Genomic DNA, 22,586 nt, shown 5'->3' with positions numbered 1-22,586 from the left:
GCAGGGCAGAAACCATGCTAGGGGTGAAGGCTGGAGCCTCTAAAGGAAACAGACATGGGAAGATGCTACAAATCAAGAAAGAAAAATGTTGCTGTGGTAGGGTGACTGACAGAGGTGTACGGGTCCTTGGAGATTTCCTGGCTGACCGCTCTCCAGGCTCCTCTAAATGCATAGCAGGCACTGCTGCGTCCTGACCCCAGCCCCGCTCTCCTTCTGCAGTGTTTCCGTCCACAGAGGCTGAAGTGGCTCTCAAGGCCAGGGGGAAGAAAGTAGTCACTAGAGCTTTTCTTCTGGGTGGACCGCTCCTGAGGTACGATTCAGGAGTGGTATAGCCGGAATCTTAAGAATCACGTGCCTCCAAATGAGTATCACCCCAGCTGGAAACCTCCCCAGCTGGAAACGTGTGTGGCAGCAGGGAATGTCAGCCCTGCAAGCCTGGTGGCTCCCCCAGCCCCTCTACCTGCTGCCTGGTTCCATCCCTCAAGCCCAAGGTGTATACTCTGGCCTTGCTGGTCCAGCTCAGTACACTGCATCTAGAGCCAGGCGCCAGATGTTGATACCAGAAAATACCCTTCTCCCAAAGCCCAACCTGCAAAACAAACTTATCCATCGGGGAAAAAAATCAGGGTGTAGTAGTAGCTCATGCTTTTAATTCCAGCACTTGGGAGGCAGAGGCAGGCAGCTCTCTGTGAGTTCGAGGTGGGCTGCAAATGGAATTCCAGAATGGTCAAGACTGTTATACAGAGAAACCCTATCAAAGGAAGGGAGGGAGGGAGGGAGGGAGGGAGGGAGGAAGGAAGAAAGGAAGGAAGGAAAAAAGGAGAGAAAGAAGGAAGGAAGCAAGCAAGCAATTAGCATAGGTGCCCCTGAAGACCTTGTCAATGAGGACCATCAGCCCATGAGGGAAAGGTGACCACAGGAAGCTCTCTATTGAACTAAAGTCTGTCACAAGGAAGAGCCCATCTGTAGGATAGCCTGGGGGAGTGCTTGGGACTGGAACAGGATTCACCTTCATCTGACTTGGGGTGAGGGAACAGTGAAAGTGTGAGGTACCCACTTCTGTGTGCGTTTGTGCGGGTGTGCATTTGTGTGGGTGTATGTTTGTGTGGGTATGCGTTTGTGCGGGTGTGCGTTTGTATGGGTGTGCATTTGGGTGGGTGTGCATTTGTGTGGGTGTACACAAGCATCGCAGCACAGGTCTAGCAGTCAAGGGACAACCTTCCCGAATTGGCTCCCTACTTCCACCATGGGTTCCCAGATTGAAGTCACATCGTCAGGCTTACATACTAAGCCATCTTGCTGGGCCCACACTGCCTTCGTATCAGTTCGTATCAGTGATGCTGTGGGTTCTGCCGGGGCAAAATGGTCACATGCAATTTCAGGATGATCCCAGAATCTACCAAACCCTGCCCAGAATCCCTTAGCTACACACGTCTTCTAGAAAAGCTGCCGTGTAGTCTGCATTAACAGTGGGTGGAGGGCTGGAGAGATGGCTCAGTGGTTAAGAGTATTGCCTGCTCTTCCAAAGGTCCTGAGTTCAATTCCCAGCAACCACATGGTGGTTCACAACCATCTGTAATGAGGTCTGATGCCCTCTTCTGGCCTGCAGACATACACACAGACAGAATATTGTATGCATAATAAATAAATAAAATATTTAAAATTTATTTTAACAAAAAAAAAACAGTGGGTGGAGCAGCTTCATGCTTCAGGGTGCACAGAGGAATGAAATGGCCTCTGGGTTCCATCCCCCTCTGCTTTTGCCTGTGTTTTAATATCGAAACTCCAGCTAAGCTGTTGTTTTAAAGGGTTTCCACTGATTAAAAACCAATAATAAATTATGAGAAAATTGTCAGTTTAAACACTGCAGCCAGGCCTTCCCCTCCATTCTTCTCTCTGAAGCAGGTCAGTTTCTCTAAATAACTGTACAGTCTAGAGATTCCAGGAATTTTAGAAACATTACCTGTTTGTTTCTGTTTGGACGTGACCCATACATCCTGCCCACGTGGAGGCAGACCTTGGTAGGGTAACTTCTTAAAAGCTGTAGGAAACCCCAACTCCCACCAGGCGGAAGCCTCTGCCGCTGACTGTCCTCAGGAACAGTGCCGAGATCTTTCTGGCCCTTTTGAGTTCCCAAATGCTAAGGTTCCTTTGGAGCACTAACCCTTGCAACATCTCTGGCTAGAGCTGGGGAGGAAGCAGATCTGAGAAGCCTGGGGTGGGTAGATGCCACCCGCAGGAGCTTGTGCTCCCTGGTTTATGGAGGAGTAGGAGAGCTGAAGTCTGGCTGGCTCTACTGGGCCGGGTCACTCATAGGCCCTCCCTAGCAGGTCACCTGGAGTGTGCTCAAGAGAAGGAAGCTGTTAGACTCCATGCGTGTTATAGGTGTTCTTGGGAGGAATAAGATATAGTAGGGTCAATATGCAAAGTCCTGAACAAGTGAGGAATTGTGGTTTCCTACTTACTAGGTACAACAGAGACAGACAGACGTATCGGTGAGGACAGGAAAGGACTTACCTAGTCAGGAATTGGGCTTAGACACCTTCTATTCAGGACCGCCATCATTCCCTCTGTCTGGACTAGGATATCCAGTCTTTGTTTTGAGCCCCAGCGTCTCATGCCCACTCTGCTTCCTAATGGAGGCATTTGTTAGGACCAGGTCCTCTGCTGTCCAGGAGGAATTTAACACACTCGGAACAAGACTGCCTTGTATTTGTGTACTGTGTTCTTCTTTACAAGCTGATGAGGGAAGGGAGAAAATGATAATGGATCTTGAGGGAGTCCTGGTGGAATGATTCCACTGATTCACACCCACGATCACCAGCCAGAAGTCAGAGATCCAGGAGCCAGGCCTTGCACTGCAGCCTGTAATCCCAGCTAGAAAGGGGGCTGAGGCAGGAGGAATTCAAGTTTTAGGCCAGCCTGGCCTACGTAGCAAGTTCAAGGCCATTTGCTAAGACCCTGTCTCAAAATAGAAAAGAATTAGAATGGACCCCAGTGGTGGAGCATTTGTACTCTGTAAGAATATGCATTTTGGGGCTGGAGAGATGGCGCAGAGGTTAAGAGCACTGGCTGCTCTTCCAGAGGTCCTGAGTTCAATTCCCAGCAACCACATGGTGGCTCACGACCATCTGTAATGAGATCTGGTGCCCTCTTCTGGTGTGCGGGCATATATCGAGGCAGAATGTTGTATACATAATAAATAAATCTTTAAAAAAAAAAAGAATATGCATTTTGCCTGGGATTTGTTGTTGTTTGTAGTTTGGTTTGTTGATTGCTTGGTTGGGTTGGGGGGTGGGGGGGGTTAGTACCCGTGGCCCTGAAGGTTTGTACTGTCACAACGGCAGCCGCTCTCAGAGCTTACAGTTCACCTGCTCTGCACTCAGGGCGGCTGCTCTGCCCCCCCCCCCCAGTCCTCACCTACAGATGCACGGGCCTGTCCTTAATCCTCCAGAGACACCCAGCATACTAGGCGTTCTAGTCTGATTTCTGCTGAGATAAACACCATGACCTAAAGCAACTTGGAAAGGAAAACATTTCAGCTTCTACTTCTACATAATAGTCCCGCTCTGAGGGGAGTCAGGGTGGGAACTGAAGCAGAGACTGTGGAGGAACTGTGCTTGTTGGCTTGCTCTCCGGCTTGTTCTATGCTAGCTTCCTTATACTGCTAATCCCACCCGCCTAGGGATGGTGCTGCCCACAGTGGCCCAGGCCCTCCCACACCAATCACCAGTCAAGACAGTTTCTCACCAACGGGCTCTAGGTGTCATTCTCATGGGGGCAATTCTTTAATTGAGGTTACCTTTTCCCAGGTGAGTAGGTTGTGCCAAGTTGACATTAACAAACCAAAACACTAGGTATGTGATCTTCCCCCACCAAGGCTACCCCAGAATAGGCTGGGTTTATAGAACATAGTTTTGCAACCACAAAAATCATGTGCTGGCCCTTAGGGAAGATCTTGTACATGCACTGACTTCCGGCACACGGATACGGGTGTTTGTAAAGATGCATGTGCGTGCCTCACGTACACTCTGCCAACACTGTGTGCCCAGGGATTCTCTGCCCATCCTCATTCCCTGGAGAAACTCGATTTCTGTGAGCCGCTTGCCTCCGGGACCCATAGAGGTCAAGGCCCACAAGGTTATGGGTTGGATAGTAAGGGAATGTAGCCAGGTCTCAGAGCCAAAGGGAAAATGGTATCCCGGAGTTGAAGAAGAGTAGGCAGAACCTAGTCTGTGTCCAGGGTGACCCTTCAGAGGCATGCCTACAGTCATCTGGCCATATACACAAAGGGTCACCTTAGAGACCTGAGGCTGGCTCTCTTGCTATTGGAGAGGAGCAGACAGGTATGCTGAACAAGCTGTTAGCATCAAGCCCACGGGTGTTCTCAAGGGCGCTCCGAGAGCCTGCCGAAGCTCATCCTCCTTCAGGGGAGTCGATCTTTTCTGAAAACAGACACATCTCTGGTCTGAAGCCAGAACCCCCTCTGTACTGACCAAGCTGCCAGAACAGCCAACCCTCCTTCCAGACTCTTCCCTGGTTACTTCTGTCCTTGGGTGCCTCTATCTAGGACATGCCATTCTCCTAGTCTTATCTCAGTGGCCACAGTTCAAGTGAGCTGTCCCTAGGGATGAAATGACTGAGGGAGACTTTTCCATGGGAATGGATGGTCTCCTCCTTTAGCATGAGCGAAAGGACACCTCCCCGTGGCTGCCGCCAGAGTGGGGAGAGGCCTGGGTATGCATTAGGTCCCAGAACTCTGTGGCAGGACTGAAGAGGTTGGCACCTCTTGGCTCATGTTATGCCACCAGTGGGCAGCTCCATCTGTCAGCCCAGAGCTGAGAGCCTGGTCTGCTGCCAGCTCAGGACCAGCTTGGGAGGGAGTCTGAGCTTCCTGGCCATTGTCTATTGGGGGCACGCCCAGTGTGTTCTGATGGTGACCTGGAGAGGCCTAGAGTGAGGCAGGAAGGGAGGGAGGGAAGAAAAAGGAGAAGGAGCTGGCCAGAACCTGCTCTGGCGGGGAGAGGGGAAGTGAGAGGGGAAGACTTGGTGTTTTTCCTTATTTGTGTTTTATATTAAAGAAAACAAATAATATCCTTTGAGAAACCCATTAAACAAAGCATATCCTGAGGTCCCAGGGGCCCATTGTGGCTGCCTGGAGCCTGGAATCCATTCACACATTTTTGGCTAGATTGTTGGAGGCTAGAAAGACCGGGAGTGGGAGGGAAGGGCCATCATTAAAATAGTTTAAAATGGCTTTTGCTCCCTGGGCTTAATAGAAGTCTGGGCCAAATAAGTATAACTCCAGGATCCCATGTCTGCCTGGCCCAGTGTCCTCCCATCACCTCTCTGGGATGCTCTAATAAACCGGCCAGTCCAAGTACAGCCAGGGCCACCAATGTCCTCCACCTTCTCCTGTGAAGGCAGCCTAAGGGAGGTCCTCTCTAGAGAGTCCTGATGAAGAGCTCTGAAGCCTCTCTCGTTGCTTGACTTCCCTGCGCCTTGATCTCCCTGACTGCCATGTGGGGCTTAGGGCCCAAGGGACCCCCTCTCCACTCCCTAGAATACCCATGGGCTCTCCCTCACCATGTTCGTGCCTGTGCAGTTTGAGAACCTGTAGGTATCTCAGGCATCCTAGGTCCCACATGAGGACTCTTCCTCTTGGCCGTCCGATCCTAGATCCCAGCTCCTCCACCCCAGCTGACCAGGACGGAATGACAGTGCTCCTGGACATGTCCCCACACGGACACATTTGCCGGCCAGGTGTGCACACCAGCTTCTGCAACTTGTTCCGCCTGGGCCTGGCATTTGGTAGGGTTGACATCACATAGAAGCAGGTCTCTCCCCAACCTTGGTGTCGATCTATAAGGACGGGACGCAAAAGCCACCCTTAGAATTTCCCCCCAGACCTTCCTTTGAAGTGGAGAAGACAATTTCGTTCTTTGCCTGTTTCCTGAGTACTTCCAAGGTAAAGGGAGGGTTGACTGCAGGGGAATTGGGGCCTAGGAGTAGGAGTCAGCTTGTCTCAAGGCTGGGCTCACTCATCTCCAATCTCTCTCTCAATGGCCACTGCAGAAGGTGGTGACATCTCTGTCTGGAGATCGGAAAAAGAACCTGTCCCCTTCCTAAAGCTATTGTCTGTACCTGACCCTTATGGGTTAGGGGGAACACTCAGCTCTCTAGCTTGGGACTCCACAGGGAAGATCCCCTACTCTTTTCATGGAACCAGCTCCTAACCGAGGAGAAGGCTAAGGAGGCATTGGTGACCTTGACTCTGCTACCTTTCTCGGCAAGACCTTGGACTGCACACTCAGCCTTGGCCCGAACAACCTCTATATTTGGATATGATGATTGCTGAGGTCTCCTTCCAGTCCCTCTATTCTTTGAGTCTGGAATCTTAGCATCCACCTTTCGTGGGAGAGTCATTCATTCCCATTTTCTGACCTGATTTGATGTTAAGAATCTAGCCTCTCATGTCCTTCACTGGGTGTTGTTATGGCAAATGGGGTCTTGGACAAAAATAATTCATGTCCTCTCTCTCCATGTCTCAGGGCTACCACCCTATGCCCCATGAAGTGGAGATCGCACATACCAAGAAGCTGTTTCGGAGGCGGAGAAACGACCGAAGGTAGGAACTACTGTTGTGGATGCTGTGGCTCTTCCCTGGGCTGGCTGCTAGGCAGATTAGCTCTGGTTTGTGCTCTGAGATAGGGCTTCCACTTGTAAATGAGATGGGCACCTTTGAGGTGATGTTGGCAGTACAGTAGGCTTGGCTATATAGCATCAGCAACTGCATTTCTGTGGTTGACCCAGGGGCTGGGTCCCTTCAGAAGACCAGCTGAGGACCACCGGCTCCACTCCTTCCTGGGAGTGAGCATTGCCTAGGATTTGCAGAAATGCTCTTTCCACTAACCAAAACTGCATGTCCTCAAAGAGCTGAGCCTGTGGGCTGAGTGTTTAGAAACGTGGCCTCCAGGAGGCTCCCCAAGCTCACAAATTCAAAGCCACTCCTCTTTCTGTCTCTCCATCACTGGGAATTGTCCTGTGTATGAGCCGCACTTTGCAATGACCTTCACAGTCCTGAGTAGTAGTATCCAAGCGACGGAAAAGCATGATGAGGTGACATACCTTGGAGCAGGCAACTGAGATCGAGCCTTCAAGAAATGCATGTATGTGTGGTCTACGAGGCTTTCTTACATGGAAAGGTTTCTTGATATTTTTTAAATGAAAATTTCCAGGTGCAAAATCCTACTGTGTGCAGCCATTTGTGCTAAAGGGGGAGTGGGTTTTTTTTTTTTTCTTTTTTGGCTTGGATGTGCAAAAATTATTTCTGGATGAAAATCTTAAAAAAGAAAGAACAAAAAGGCTTATGCTTGAGGAATTAAAATGAAGTGTTTCCCTATAGGGAATTTATTCTTAGACAACGGTGATGGCTTGTGGTTTTGCCTTTAATGAACGGCGAATGTTCTTTAAGAGATAAGAGACAGCCAGCTGACATCCTGCTCTCAGAAAGCTAGGAGCACCTGCTCTCCGTGCTGCCTGGCAACAGCTGAGGTGTTGGGCTCTGGCCAAGCTGGACCTCCGACCCCTTTGCATGGAAACCCTGAACCAGGGGTAGTAGGTGGGCAGAAATGGATGCCCAGGATGCCTGTCATTTGATAACAGATTTTTGATTTCTGAAAACATTCACAAGGAAAATGAGGCTCCAGCTAACTGGGAGGCAGGCTGTCCTGGCTAAGGTCTGGGATCAACAGCCATCAGAAGAGGAAACTGAGCCAAGAGAGCTGAACCAAGCCCTGCCCCTGCGCCTGCCAGGGTACTGTTGATTCCCGTCCTGTGCCACCTCTCTGCTCTGCATTGTTACACAGGGCAAGTTTTGGGTTCTGGGTTCTTGGGAGAGGAAAGAAATGGGGAGCTCCTCTCAAAGGAGAATGATGCCAACAAGGACCAGGAAGGAGTCAGGGAGAGCAGAGGCCTTGCCATCCTTCCTCCCCAGTGTGTGCCTTAAAGACGCCAAGACTCTCCACGCTTACAAAAGAGACGTCTTCTCTGGGCCAAAGCACTGGCATCCAGGTCAGGCCACATGTCCCTTTTTGAGCCAGGTCACCATGCTCCACAGGAGTCCTCTAGACAGGGCAGGCCTCCGGAAACAACATGACCCAGGAATGTTGGGAGGGAGTCCGCATTGCCTGGGAGGACCAGGAAGTTGGACATCCACTTACCCCTACTCATGATAGCGAGTGCTCTGGGTAGGCCAACGCACCTCACAGAGGATGTGGACCGGGCCAGCATCCAAAGAGAGGCAATAAAGATGATTAAAAGGACAAAAAGTATGTCCTGTGAGGAGGGCTGGAGGACTAGGGCCAGGGTAGAAGAAAGCGCAGCCACATGGTAAACCCATGGTAGATTTACATGGAAGGGATGAATGGCAGCTGTCGTGTTTACTGAAAGGGAGTATCTTAGCGACCAGAGTCAGACTGCCATTCAAGGTAGCAGACACACACTGCCGAAGTGGATGCTAGACAAGGGACCGGTCAGAAAGATAACACCCATTTCTCACTTGAGGGGGGAGTGTCCTGTTAGAGCCCGCACACGCACATGGTAGAGACGTTCATGAGAGAACAGGTAACGGTGTAACTGGAAGGCTTTGTTATCTAACACCAGGAGTTTCTGAGTCTCTTTTGGGAACTATGGTGATTCTGGCATTCACGGATAGGCTATGAAACATTACCAAGTCAATCCCAGTTCTCTCGCAGAGGAGCCTCCATGGTGACCTTGTTAGGGACCAAACCTAGACACTTGACACCTCTGTACTACAGGCTAGCCTTGCTAACATTTAAAGTGTAGACCACACTGAGAAAGTACCGCTGAAAGAAATGGCCAGCTTTTGTAACCAAGGAACACAGCTAGCATCTACGGAATCTCAGATCTTGCCATTTGTCATGAGAAGGGAAGTGGCAAGCTACAGCCTCCTAGTGTCCCTGTGACTCACCTTGGAATTCCTGCAGGAGTCTTTGGCCTCCTGTCTCCCTATGAAATGACTGGAATTGGGGTCTGATAGCTGCAGGCCCCATGACACATTGCTGTGCCTAGAATTGACTGGTACTTCCCAGCCAGTACAGGCATTCTCAAAACTGGTACCTGGCACCACCCCCCATCCGTGCAGAAGTCTGCCACGTGTCCTAGTCCTAGTTAGTTCTCCAGGCGTCTCTGTGTGCTTTGCTGCTTTTCTCTCCGCAGGTTCAATGTGGAGGCAGTCGGGAGCTAAATCATGTAGCAGTGTGGACATACGCCTTAGATATAGGGACTGGATTGGTGAGGTGCTCCGTTTGTTTAGAGAGTATTGTCTGAATGTATATGCGTGGAGGAATATGTACACGTGTGTGTTGGTGCCTGTAGGTACCAGAGGCATCAGATCCTCCTGGAGTTGGAGTTGCAGACAGTTGTGAGCCTCCCAGCTTGGGGGCTAGGAGCTGAGCTCCAGTCCTCTGCAAGAGCAGTAAGTGCTCTTAACTGTTGAGCCATCACTCTAGCTCCCAAGGTACTTCATTTCTTGAACATTGTGCTTTCTTTCATAAAATGCGCCCGCTACTCGAGAGGCTTGTGCAAGTTCACTCTGGTGCTCACTTGAGTGGCCCTAGTAGCAATGTGCTCTTCAGGTCAGAGGGACTTTTAGGGGCACAGAAAGCGTTCCCATATGGAGTAGTAGATCTTCTTCTCATTACTCTACCTTGAAAGTCTAGCCTCATAGGCCTGGCATCCCGGAGCCCAGGATAGTAGGTAGCTAGAGCCCCTCTCCAGAAGCAAGCTGATACTCAGCCGCCCCTTCCCACAGGCAGCTTTCAGGGGCCCTGATTAAAACTGAGCTGCAGCTGTCTTTCCCCCAGTTTGCAAAAGGATCAGCCACAGGGACAGCTTGAAGAAAGCTTGAGACTTTCCTAAGAGTTTTCTCGTATTTTGGACAAACTGATAACCACTTGCTTATTGGGGAGAAGTAATAAAATATGACAGATTTCAGACAAAATTATGCATTTTTACTGCATATGGGGGTAGAAATGGGATTAATGAATATTCCATGCATTTCCCCATAGCGGCATGGCTTTGCATGCTCCATCTCTACTGGGTTGAAAATGGGCAGTTGAGAAGGGGCTGCTGGGGGTTTATCTGCCTCCCCCTAAAGTTTTCTGCCCAAGTCCAATATCCAGGAAGAAGAAATTCCCTAAGGGACTGAAGTCCTGACTCATAGCCTCTGCTTACTTAGCGGATTCCCTCATCCCTATGGAAGAGGGAGAGTTCTGCACCCTCCTCCCACTCCCGACCCTCACTCCCCTCGCCCCTTGCTCTATTTTAAGAGATGAACATGTCACTGCGGTGAACACACTCTGCATGCCGTAGTATCTACAGCCTGGGAAACAGACTCCAGGGTGAGGGTAAACTCAGGAAGGCATGCTGTTAGGAAGGGACAAGAGGCAGCTGCAGCGGCTCAGGCAGAGAGAAGTTGAGCTCTAGGGCAGACTTCATGGCCTGTTCTGACCATGCAGGGAGTTCTGAAGTTTTAGGGACGTCTGAGTGTCGAGCTAACATAGAGAGACTGTGTAGAGCTTTGTGGGTCATGTCCCTTGATCATCATTTCCACAGCGGCAGCCAGAGGGCTGAGAGCTGTTTCTGAAAGGGATGTAGGCAGTCCATTGAGCTCCACAGTGAAGCCCTTTTGAACACCCTGCCTCAGTTACCTTTCTGTTGCTGTGACAACATGCCATGACCAAAAGCAACTTCTGAAAAGAGTGACTAGGTGCTTACCATTTCAGAGGGTGAGTCCATAATCAGCCTGGCAGAAACATGGTGGCCGAGATGGCTGTATGGTGCTAGAGGGATAGCTGAGAGCCTGGATCTGGATCCACAAGCACAAGGCATAGAGTAAGCTATTTAGGAAGTGTATGGACTTCTGAACCCTCAAAACCTGTTTCCAGCGACACCCCTCTTCTAACAAGGCCACACCTCCTAATTTTTCCCAAACAGTTCCACCACACCTGGGGACCAAGTATCCAAATATATGAGCCTATGCGGACCACTCTCATTCAAACCTCAACATCCCCCGACTAGAATTATTTTCTCCATGGTATGTTCTGTGACCTGGAGAGAGGCCCTTGTGGTCGAGGACATGAGGTGCAGCCAGCACACTGGCATTATGGGTGCAGAATTAACCAGGGTGTTGTTTATGTATGTGTAGCATCTGAGTTGTGGTTCAGAGGAGGAGGCATCATGAAGGTGTTGATGTTTGGGGAGATCCTAGACTGCTCCCCTTTTGGGGTAATGACTAAACCACTAGTGACACTCCAGAAGAATTTTAAAGGGAGTGGGAGAAAGAGGAAAAGCCACAGCTAGGTGGGTGATGGGCCAGGGATTCCTAGAAGCCACCACCATAGCTCCCTGGAAGCAGAGGCAAATAGCCCCATTTACACTGAATAGGAGGGAGAGGCCAGCCTCTTCTTGCTCTGCAGATCCTCTGCCTAGGTTGTCAAGAGTCTTAGAAGGTCCCCACAGACTCCTCAGCCTGGCCTCTCAGCAGTTAGAGTAGGGGGACTAACAGAGGCAGTAATGGTCTTTCACATGATGCCCACCTAGGCTGCCAAGAGTCAGGAGAGCCTTTCTTCAAATTAATTGACTTTGTTAAGTGAGGCCCCCGAATGGTTAATGTACTCCATGTGCGAAGCAGATGGACAGGAAGAAAGGAAGAACACCTTGGCCATCCTGGCTAGCGTCAGATGGCTCCGCTCCACGAGAAGCCTGAGAGTAGGCCATCCCCATGGGGTGCAGAGCTAGGCTGTGTGCTGAACACTGCAGGGTGACCATGGTCTCTGTCCTACAGCTGACAGTAACTGTGTCTCCGTGTCCTCAAACTGTAGAACCAGTTAAAGATCTCTTCCTTGCTTCCTCTGCCTGCACATGCTCAGACCCCCAGGATCAGCCATCGGCTTTGATTTTGCAAGCTCCTTGTAAACACTGTCTGTCACTGATAACAAACAGGACATCTGGAACTGGAGGCCATTGGTGTAGTATACTTACAAATATACCTCTAAACACTGATTCTGTGCTTTAGAGGGTTGAATTTTGTAACTAATGAGTTATGTATCAATTTTTTAAAAAAATTATGAGGCTGGGTCTCATTGCACAGACTCTTTGAACTGTAATCCCTCTGCCTCGGTTTTTTTTTTTTAGTACCAGAATTACAGGCATGTACTACCATATTCATCTTTGAAAGAAAAAAAAGGTGTGGGATTTTCTGTTGTTGTTTGTTTCTTGAGTTGCCTTGGGGTTTGTTTTGTTGGTTTTCACGATTAGAACAAGTCTAAGGATGGCGTGATGGGAAGCGCCCCTCGGAACTGTCTCTGGATCTTATGTCTGTACTGGTCCCTGAATGATGCCCGAACTGTCTCTGGATCTTGATGTCTATACTGGTTCCTAAATGATGTACCTTTTCAAAAAAAGGGTGCAGATTTAGTCTGGCTGTGATTTAGTCTATGAAGCTGTGCTAGCAACTAATAATCACCTATTTTCTTCTAAACCATCTATATTTGCAAGTCTCCTTGGGGAAAAGTGATAATCTATATTCTTTCATTTTTGAATTTAAGAACTATATACAAGTAGCTGCGATCTTTATCCATTTTCAATCAGAATTCGCTCCTGAGATGACGGAGGCCAGGACATCACTCAGTCTGCCCTCTGCAATGAGCATTGCCACAGGAGGCCAATGGTGTAGTTCAGTCTCAAGTCTAAAAGGCAAGAACTAAATGTCCCACTTAAGAAATCAGCACACCAATTCAGCTTTCCTCTGCCCTTCTGCACTATGCCCAGGCCTTGATAGGTGAATGATGTCCATCCACACTGATGAGGGTAGATCTTCTTCACTGAACACAATAACTCAAGTGTGATCTTTCTAGGAACCACCTCCATAGAAACACACAAAAAAAGTCGTGTGTCTGTCTATCTGTCTGTGTCTGTGTGTGTGCATACAGACACTGGTGCATGCATGCCACAGCACCTATGTGGAGGTCAGAGAATAACTTAGGGTTTGGATACTTGACACAGGATCCCTATTGTATTTTTTTTCTGCTACATATATCAGATTAGCTGGTCCGTGACTGCCTGCCCCCACCTCCAGGGATTCCCCTGCCTCCACCTTCCGTCTCCCCATAGGGGTACTGGTATTATAAAAGTTCGTGTTACACATCCAACTTGTGTGTCAGTTCTAGTGATTCAGACTCTGGCCCTCAGATTTTTTCAAGTGCTTTTTGCCCTCCAAGATCCTTCCCTAGCCCCTAAAAGAGTCATAGCAGTTATTAGCTAAGATTTACCATTTATTTTATCTGTTCTCTAAAATGCTTCAGACACAATCGGGGCCATTTGTGCCTTCACATGGAGTATTCCTGTGTAACCAATGTTGCCCCATCCCTCAAGTGAGAAGGTGTGAACTCAAGGCCTGTTCCATGATCTGTCTCCCATGGCCCCAGCATCCTAGAGATATGACAGCTAGACTTGCCTCTTCCAGGCTAATTCTTGTTCTTCCCTGGCAACCAGACTCGGGCTTTCTTTTGTCCATCCCTTAGTAAGTCTCATCAGGTACTCCATCATCAGCCTCGTGTTTCTCTCTACTGTCTCTCAATACAAAAAATGTAATTTTAGAGTTTTATTAATTTTTTAATAATTTATTTACTTTTATGTGGATTATTTGAGGGTGTCAGATCTTGGAATTACAGAGAGTTGTGAGCTGCCATGTAGGTTCTGGGAATTGAACCGACATCCTCTAGAAGAACAGCCAGTGCTCTTAACTTCCAAGCCATCTCTCCAACACTTGTATTAATATTTTTAAGTCTGACTGTTTGCCATTGCCCTAGCGACCCTACCCCCAAGGTCATCAGTGGTTATGGATGGCTCTTCTCTTCAATCCAGAATCCATTCTCTTGACCCTAACATGTCAAATGACACCTGGACCCGTGACAAGGGCCCTGATAGACACGCAGGGCCCCTGGTCTCTTGTCTGCAAGTCTCAATGACTTTTTGGAGCTTAGCATTCCCCAGACATTTAGCATCTCTCCATCCATCATGGGGCTAGTTAGTCTACAAAGGGGCTAGGTCTTCCAGGTCTTGTTCACCAGGAACTGATTAGGAATTGACTAGTCACAGCCCCATCTGTCCATCATAAATGGCTCAGTTAGTCCTTTTCCAAGTACAATCAGTGCTCATTACCCAAGGATTCCATATTGCAAGTTTGCCTACTTACTAAAAGTTACTATAACATGACAATACCTGTAACGTTTTGACAATCAGTCATTGGCAAACATGGAATACTAAATAATTTGAATCCCATGCCACGCAGGCTCCCAGCCAAGGTACCATCCTGCTTTTCTTATTCCATCTCTTACCCTGGTCATGGTTTGTCTGGTAGTATGTTTTCCACAGGTTCACGATTTTGCTGTTTGCATGACTCCTGAGTAAAGTGCTAGAGGTTTGTGCAGTGACCCTAAGTTCAAGTTCCTTATTGGGATAGAAAAGGAAACTGTGGGTAGCATGAGACCAGAGCCGTCTCATCATCCCCAGGATCCCGAGTTCAAGAACACTGGCGTGCTTTACAGAGAGAGCTAGCACATTTGACTCAGTCCTGCCGTGAGTTCCGTGTTAACAGATCAACAACACATATTAAATAAGCAGTCTCTGGGAGTCTGAAGAGATGACTCAGTGTTAAGAGGCCTACCAGCTCCTCCAGAGATCTGGAATCGATTCCCAGTACCCAGTGAGTGTGGCTTACAACCATCTGTAGCTCCAGTCCCAGGGGGCCTGAATCCTCTTCTGGCTTCCACAGGCAGAGCATACCTGAGGTACACAGACATATATGCAGGCAAAAGGCCCGTACACATGAAAATAAATAGCAAAACATATGAATAATAAATAGAATAATCACTCTATAAACAGAAACTCACATCTAAAAAGAGATTTTATATTGACGAGTCTGTGAAATGTGACTACAGGACCGATCACTCAGCGTCTGCTAATTCTGCGTTTGCAGTGACCTTCTGGAGAGGAGCCTCCTGAACAAGAATAAGCTCTGCTTGTTCTTTAAAACAGGGTGGAAAGATGCTAACGATGCCGGGGTGTGCGGGGAGCCATGAGAGTTTTAGGCATGTTGTTCACATGGTGGGAGTGACAGGGCCGGGAGGAAAGGAGTGGGCATTTCCTACCCTGGCTGTCATTTGTGCCATCCTGGGATGACACCATCACCAAAGCCCTTGTAGACGACTCAGCCCCACGGTGACTGTCATTGCCATTCTGTTGTCAGGAGCAGGGGGGCGGGTGGGGGAACTGTGAGACAGATTCCCTGCTCGCATTGCCCACGGTTTCTCTTCCTATCTCAGCAAGGAAATTGCCCTCATTAAGTCCCTGCTAAAGATAGATAAGAAAATGGGCCAGGCAGACCCCCACCTGGCAGGCAGCCCTGTCAGATTGGGAGCAAAATGAGTCAGATAGGAATTTTTAGGATGTCTCCTCCTCCCGCACAGCCACCCCCAGGCAGGCTCTCTTGGAAAGAAGAGCTTCTCATTGCTTCAAGCCACATGTCCAGGTCCTCATTTGATTGAAACGGAGCCTCCAGGCTTTGAACAAGCCATGGCATGTCACATCATCCTTTGTATAGTGCTGATGCCTCACCAGTGCTCCTGGTCCCCGTGGAGGCTGGGCACAGCCCTTCTGTGAACCATGTGCCCTTCTGGGTCACTTTTCTGCCACTCTCCTTTGGTTTATGCTCCAAGCTCAGGCTCCGTTCCCAGCTTTATACTTTATGGGGAAACAGACCCCTAGGAGCCTTATCCTATGGAGGGGCCAGTGTGTCCCTTGCCCATGACCATATAGAAGGCAAACAGGCAAAAGAGGTGGCCTGCCATGCGTTTTGCAGGTTTCCTGGGCAGTGAGTCTTCCCACCGGGCAATAGGCATCTCCCAGGACTGTGTCCACAACTGTGTCCATTACTTTTTTTTTAAAATCACTCTTACCCCTTTTTGTCAAGCTGTTAGAGTTCATTCAAACCCTGTAAAGAGCAAAGCAGGGATACACAGGATCAAGAAAAGCAGCTGCAGAGGGAGCAGGGTATGGCCCGGGGACAGGAGCACTATTGACCAGGAAACTAGCCAAAGACTGTTGCAGCTCCGGGTATCTGTGGTTGGATACAGAGTACCCTAGGAACCAGCCACCGAGTTGCCTTAAGTACTCTACCTCAAATTTCTTAGTCATTCTTTTCCTGAAAGACTGGACATTTATGGATTGATTCACAAGCACTGGCTCCAACTCTTCCCCCTCCCTTCGAGGAACCATGTTTCTGTCAACCAAATCATCCCAGCCTCCCATGGGGAGAAGTGTGTATAGTGGATAGCCAAGCCCTTGGCCAGGCTTATTTGGTTTTTAAGTCCAGCACACCTCTCACCAAACAGGGGTCTTGGGTGGTGTGTCGGGGGATACTCACCAAATTTATTCTTTTTGTTCCCGGAGTCAGGGATGCTATTAGACTATATGTATGTATTATTATATATAATTAGACTATATATGTGGGGGCAGGAATTCAGGAAGTCCACAGAATAACTGCACCCCTGGAAAACGTGAGTCCCTCTTCCTCCTACCATTTACTCTGAGGACGCTTCCACTGTGAGCATGGAAGGAAAGGATGCTGGATCAGGAGCCCTGGAGTCAGGTCCACACCCCTTGCCTTAAGCTGTCGGAGCCCAGTTTCTCCGCTATGAAGTGTGATTGTGAGTCCTGCGCTCAATGCTATTTACAGAACACATGATACAGATAACAGAGGAGGCTTCCAGCTCTATTCCATTCATTACCCATGGGATGGACAAGAACTGAGAACATTATGGAAGCTGGCCCAGGCTCTCAGTAAAAATAGTCTTTCCAGAAGGTTCTAGACAAGCAGGACATGTCTGTGCTCCTGTGTACATCTTTCCTCTCTCTCTCTGTGTCTAGTCCAGGTCTATAGGCTGGCACCCAGCCATCCTGAGCATCTTTTCTCTCTCTCTGTGTCTAGTCCAGGTCTGTAGGCTGGCACCCAGCCATCCTGAGCTGTGTTGCCATGTTCCCTGCATCTGACTTGAGATACGACACCACGGAAGAGCATCCCATTTACAGAACCGCCAGGCTGCACATCTGCTGGGTACCAGATGGCAAAACCACTGGTTCTGAAGGGGTAGCAGGCTGTGTGCTGGTTCTAGAGGGGTACCAGTCTATACCCGTGATCCACTGATTGTGAAGGTGTGCAAGGCTATAGATCACTAGATGTGAAGGGGTATCAGACTATAAATTGCTGGTTCTGAAGGGGTACCAGGCTGTAGATACATTGGTTCTGAAGGTGTATAAGAGTGTAGATCACCGATTCTGAAGAGATACCAGGCTGTAGGTCCACTAGTGTTGAAGTGGGGGTGGCAGGCTATTCATCCTGTTGGTTCTAGGGGTCTTCCTGTTGGGTCCTGAGAAGCCTGACCCATCTTCAGCCCAGGCCAGAGCCACTCAGCAACTCTATGAGCACTTCTAAGGCTCGCTATATTAAGAACACTGTTTTGAGCCTTAAACAAATATTAGTTCGTATAATCTTCCCAGTATCCTGAAGAAGGGCATGCTATTTTTGTTTTCATTTTGCAGATGAGGAAAGTAACTCATAGCAAGAAATAAAGCAGCCAGGAGGCCTGGCTTCAGCCCTCTAACCTGAAATCTTCCTTTCACTTCCTCCTGGTCCCACTCTCCATCCTGGACCCCTTGCTGCCTTTGGCATAGACCCAGTTAACTTGTAATCACAGGCTATTCAAGACCTCCATTTCTTGTGAGGATAGACCTTCCATTTCCAAAGGGACTGAGAGAAGAGCTAGTCTGCCTCGTTCGAAGGAAGAAAGAAATGAGAAGACTTCAGCCAAACCCATGAGAGTGTCTACTCGGTCACAACGCTAAGCCAGTCCTGCCTTCCCTCCTCTGAGTAATTCATGAGTGAACCTACGTTGGACGTTCCCATAGGAGGACCAGAGATTTTTCCAGGTTATGGCCCCACCTAGTAAGAGGCCCAAGAGAGGGTACCATGAGTTACAGGGAAATGGGCAGTCCTCTAGAGAGGGTTTCCTCCGCACCTAACCAAGAGACCCAGCCCAGGGCATGAGGGTGCACTCCACTCCCCAAGGCTCCCTAAGCAGTGACCAGGACTCAGGTTTTAAAATACCAAGGAGCCTTCCTGCCTGGGTCAGCATCTACCCTGCGCTCTGGAAGTTATTTCTGAACCTTCCCAGTAACTTAATTTTAGCCACTTATTCCAATGCGTGTGTTTTAGGGATGCCAAGGTGGCCTCTGTTATGGTTTGGAGTATTTTTGGGAGGGCCTGGTTTCCAGAAGTGATGCAGGGGCTCAATTAGGCAAGACACCAGCACACAGAAATAAAGTAACTCGGGAAAACAGGTCCCCAGAGGTGATGCCTATATGTAGCCTCCATGAGAGAAGCTGGGGGAAAAGGTCACCAGGGTGCCACATGAGTGGCCGCTTGGGCTCTCTCCTGCCCTATGCACCCACAAGATCTGAGTGTCCTCCAGACATGAGCAGGACAAAGCTAGCCAGGCTTTCAAGTGGCCTGGACAGACACAAAACGGGCCAGCACCAACGTAGTCAAATGAGGCCAGTGGCAGGCTCTGTAGACCCACCTTGTAAGTGGACAGACACTCAAGTTCACCAGCAACCCATGGGCAGCTTCAGCATCCTGTTGTCCACCATTAATAACAAGATGTCAGCTCCTAACTTTCCCCCTCCAGTTCAGGGACTATACCTGTGACTTCCCACATTTTAGGCAAATGCTTCACCACTGGGCTCCATTCTCAGCCCTCTTTTTAGGGGGCAGGGTCTCCCTACATGGCCTTGGTTTGCCTTGAATTCACTGTGTAATCCAGGCAGGTTTGTGAGCATCTTCAGGAGTTTTCTATGTCGTGGAATTATAGCCCAAGTTTGTTCATAAGCTTTTAAATAGGCCTTCAGAAGCTCCGCGTCCCTGCTGCAGCGCTTCTTGCCTGGCCTTGCCTCTCCTCACCTCCCGTCTTCACTCACCAAACCCCAATCTTGTCTTAGTTCTTTAATAGACCTGGTTCTGTTCTGTCCCTGTGCTGGGGGGACCCTTCCTGAGATTCCCCCCTCCCCAGACTTCCTCTGCTGGACCCTTTCCATGGCCCCCAATCTTTGCTCTTCAAGTTCTCATCTGGCCTTGGCTGGTGCTCACCCTGATCTTCAGTATAGCTCCCAAGGAAGTCCTGAGGATCCAGTAGCAGATAGGAGGCCTGAGAGCATACAGAACCCTTTCCAGTCGTGTCCCAGAGAGCAGCCCCTGCCTCTCATTCACCACAATGCTTCGGAGACACCACTGCTTCAAGGGGACAAAGGATTCAGTGTCCCCTTCTGCTTTCTAGGCTGACAGTGAACTCAGGAAAGGACATGTATAAAGACCAGAAAACAAAGATGGTTTTAGAAGCCAAACAGATGAGATGGAGCTGGTTGCCCAGGTGGTCACCTCAGGAACATTCTAGCATGTTGAGGAACAGACGGCCCAGCCTCCCTACTATGAGCGGGGAACCTGGTGCCTTTGAACCCGAGATGTGGCCATGGCACAGAGAGGCAGGGTGGGGACCCTGGGGACAGGCAGAGAGCAGATTTGCCTGGTATTATTGCTGGTGTTGGACATGCTGCGGCAGGTGTGGAGTCAGGTCTTTAGCTCCCCTCTGTTAGGACCACATGGGCCAGCTACAATCCCTACCCACTACCCTTCCTAAGGCATCAGGGCAATCTCAGGCCCTCTTTCCTGGCCACTTCTGGTCTATGTTGACTTTATTACCTGATTGCAAGCAATTGAGGGTGGTCATCCCACCCCCTTGTGTTGAGAAGGGGGAGTGTCCCCTAGCCCCTTCTACTGCAAGCAGCTCCCAGAGCTCCTGGCTTGCTGCTCCCATCCCCTCTTTTGGGAGGTGAGTATCAGTGGTTGGTGTGGCCTGAACGGATCACCCAGGCAGATAGATCTCTTTCCGTCTTTACATACACCTTCAGTGCCCCGCCCCAGAGTTAAGAGAATGACCTAGTGGCAGCACCTTGATGCCACCCTCCCACGAGTGGCATTCTGTGGTGCTGAGGCTGAGAGGGGAGCAGTTCCTGAAATCAGGATTTTTAGTTCGTGAAAACTGAAAACCATCTGACTTGAAGCAAACACATATTTTACCTGTACCTTTCATGGCCTGGAAGCCACAGGGAGTGAGCCTCTGTAGGGTCCACATTCCACCCACGATCACAGGTGGCCTCAGGAGTGTGTGTCTGGACGTGGTTTGAGCCCTGTTGCTAGATGAGTCACCCCCAGGCAAAGCTTCGCCTCTTTGAAGCAGTGAGTCTTCTATCAAATGGCCCCTCTTTGTAGCTGGACTTTGCAGTGCAAATGAGACCATGCCTGGAAAGCAGCTTCTAATGTCAAGGGCTACGTGAACTTGAGAATGTCTGTATTTGTAGGTATGATCAATCAATATCTCTCTCTCCCTCTGTGTTTCTCTGTCTCTGTGTGTCTGTGTCTGTCTGTGTGTTTGGGTCTGTCTGTGTGTCTGTATATCTGTGTGTATCTGTCTGTCTGTCTGAGTGTCTGTGTGTTTGGGTCTGTCTGTGAATCTGTGTGTGTCTGTCTGTAGTGTCAGTGAGTGAGTGACTGACTGCTCTAGGTACCCTGGTAATCATCATTGCCAGTGACAGTTGCCTGAAAACTGAACAAAGGCCCAGACCGAACATTTATGTGGTGCATCTATTGCTCCGTATCAAAATTATTCCCAAACTGTAGAACATAAAACCACACGTATTCATAATCCCACACAACTTCAAAGGGTCAGAAATGCAGGAGTGGCCCCACTAGTGTGCTTGACTTAGGGTCTCTCTTTCTATTGGAGTCCAGCTGTCAGCCAGGGATATTAGTGGCTCAGCTTGGGGGTTGGATGTCTACTTCCTGGTTTACCAGGTTATTGGCATTCCTTGCTGCCTCTATAGCTCTGGCTTACAAGACCAGCCTCTTTACACACATGGTCATGACATGCTCATGGTCCCAGAGAATGACCCAAGGGAGGAGCAGATGGGCAGACAGCAGATACCGAGACGGAAGCTGCGGTGTTGTATTCTTTAAGACCCATCTTAGAGATGGCACGCCATCACTTCTACCATCATCTGTTGGCCAAACAGACAAATCTGTGCTGTAAAGGGAAGTCCCAAGGGTGTGAACGTCCAGGAGGTAAGAGCCATCTGGAAGACTGACTGCTCCGGCCCACCTGCCTGCCCCAGTGACTCATCCCTCCTCCATACAGAATACACTTGCTCCGCCCACTGTTACTAGCAGGTGATGTCATCAGCAGAGGTCATGTGCAGAGACACACACACACACACACACACGCACACACACACACGAGGAGGTTCTTTGGGTGTAGTTCTTTGCATTTGATTCTTTCTAGATCTGTGGGCCCCTGGTCTAAGAGGACAGCTTATATATCCATATACCCAGTATATAACTTCAGGATAGACATAGAGTCACTGCCATGAACATTCAAGACGGGGGAGGACAAGAAGCACATGAAGTCATTTGTTTATGGCTCCTCTGTAGCACAGCTGGGCACATGTGGGAGGTTCCTCCCTCACTTAGAGTCCTGCACTCTTCCTCTCTGAGGCTTCAGCTCTGCCCTTTGCCATGGAGATTGCTTGTGTTATTGCATTCATGTCCATGACCAGTGAGTTCTCTTGACTCTCAGTTCTGCCTCCAGTCACCCCTCTCTGTCTCTGAAGGATGGCATGTGTTTGCAATTACTTCCTTGGTTAGCTTTCAGTCTGTAGAACTTTGGGTCACTTGGCTTCTTTTCATGCTGTAGTCTCTGGTCCTTCTGGTTCCATTGATAAGAGTTCTTCTTCTTCCCAAAGCGAGGTAGAACTTCTGTGGAGCCTGTGCTTTCCACACCCCGGGAAAAGCCCTTCAGTCTCTCCAAGACTTTCTCTCCTCTTCTTTGAGTTTCTGCAGAAGGAATGCCGTCCAGCTTCTTGGGGCTCTGGTGTGTTTGGGAAGATCTGAGAGTGACCCTTGAAGATAGGTATAGGCTCCTCTGTTTCAGTGACCCGTGCTGGGCAATGCCACCTTTGGTCTTCCCGAGATCTTGACAAAGTCCCAGCCTCCACCTCATCTTTGGACTGCACTTCCATGAGCATGCTTGCTTCTGATCTTTACCCAGAAGTCATTCCTAACTTTAGCATCATCTGCCATCTGGTAAGTCTAGGACTCTTAAAAACTAGCAAGTTCTGGTTCCGTGTGTGTGCGTGTGACTGTCCCTCTTTTAACTTGTCTAGCTCCTTTCCCAGAATGCCATACTCAGCAAAAAGGAACCAGGCAACGTGTCCAAGACTGGAGCTGGAAACACTGAGGCAAAGTCTCCACACTGTGACACTTACTCCACACCCTCAGTATGTCATCTTTGATGCTACAGTAGACCCCTCCTGTGGTCTCTGTGACCCCTGCCACT

The 22,586-nt window shown here is 49.3% G+C and overlaps 1 protein-coding gene across 4 annotated transcripts in view; it reads left to right on the top strand.

The window, feature by feature from the left end:
* Positions 1–22,586, top strand: part of Ctif (cap binding complex dependent translation initiation factor) — a 241,271-nt gene that overhangs the window by 111,951 nt on the left and 106,734 nt on the right. For all 4 annotated transcript variants that reach the window (XM_050151596.1, XM_050151593.1, XM_050151595.1 and 1 more), the window contains one exon: positions 6,552–6,628. In XM_050151596.1, coding sequence (XP_050007553.1) covers positions 6,552–6,628 — 77 coding nt within the window. The remainder of the gene's footprint in view (positions 1–6,551; positions 6,629–22,586) is intronic.

The sequence above is a fragment of the Alexandromys fortis genome, unplaced genomic scaffold (assembly GCF_014885135.2).
Source record: "Alexandromys fortis isolate MF-2015 unplaced genomic scaffold, M_Fortis_MF-2015_v1.1 scaffold_71, whole genome shotgun sequence".
Classification (NCBI taxonomy): Eukaryota; Metazoa; Chordata; class Mammalia; order Rodentia; family Cricetidae; genus Alexandromys; species Alexandromys fortis.
Note: the sequence above shows the minus strand (reverse complement) of the source record. Positions and strands in the feature narration are given on the sequence as shown.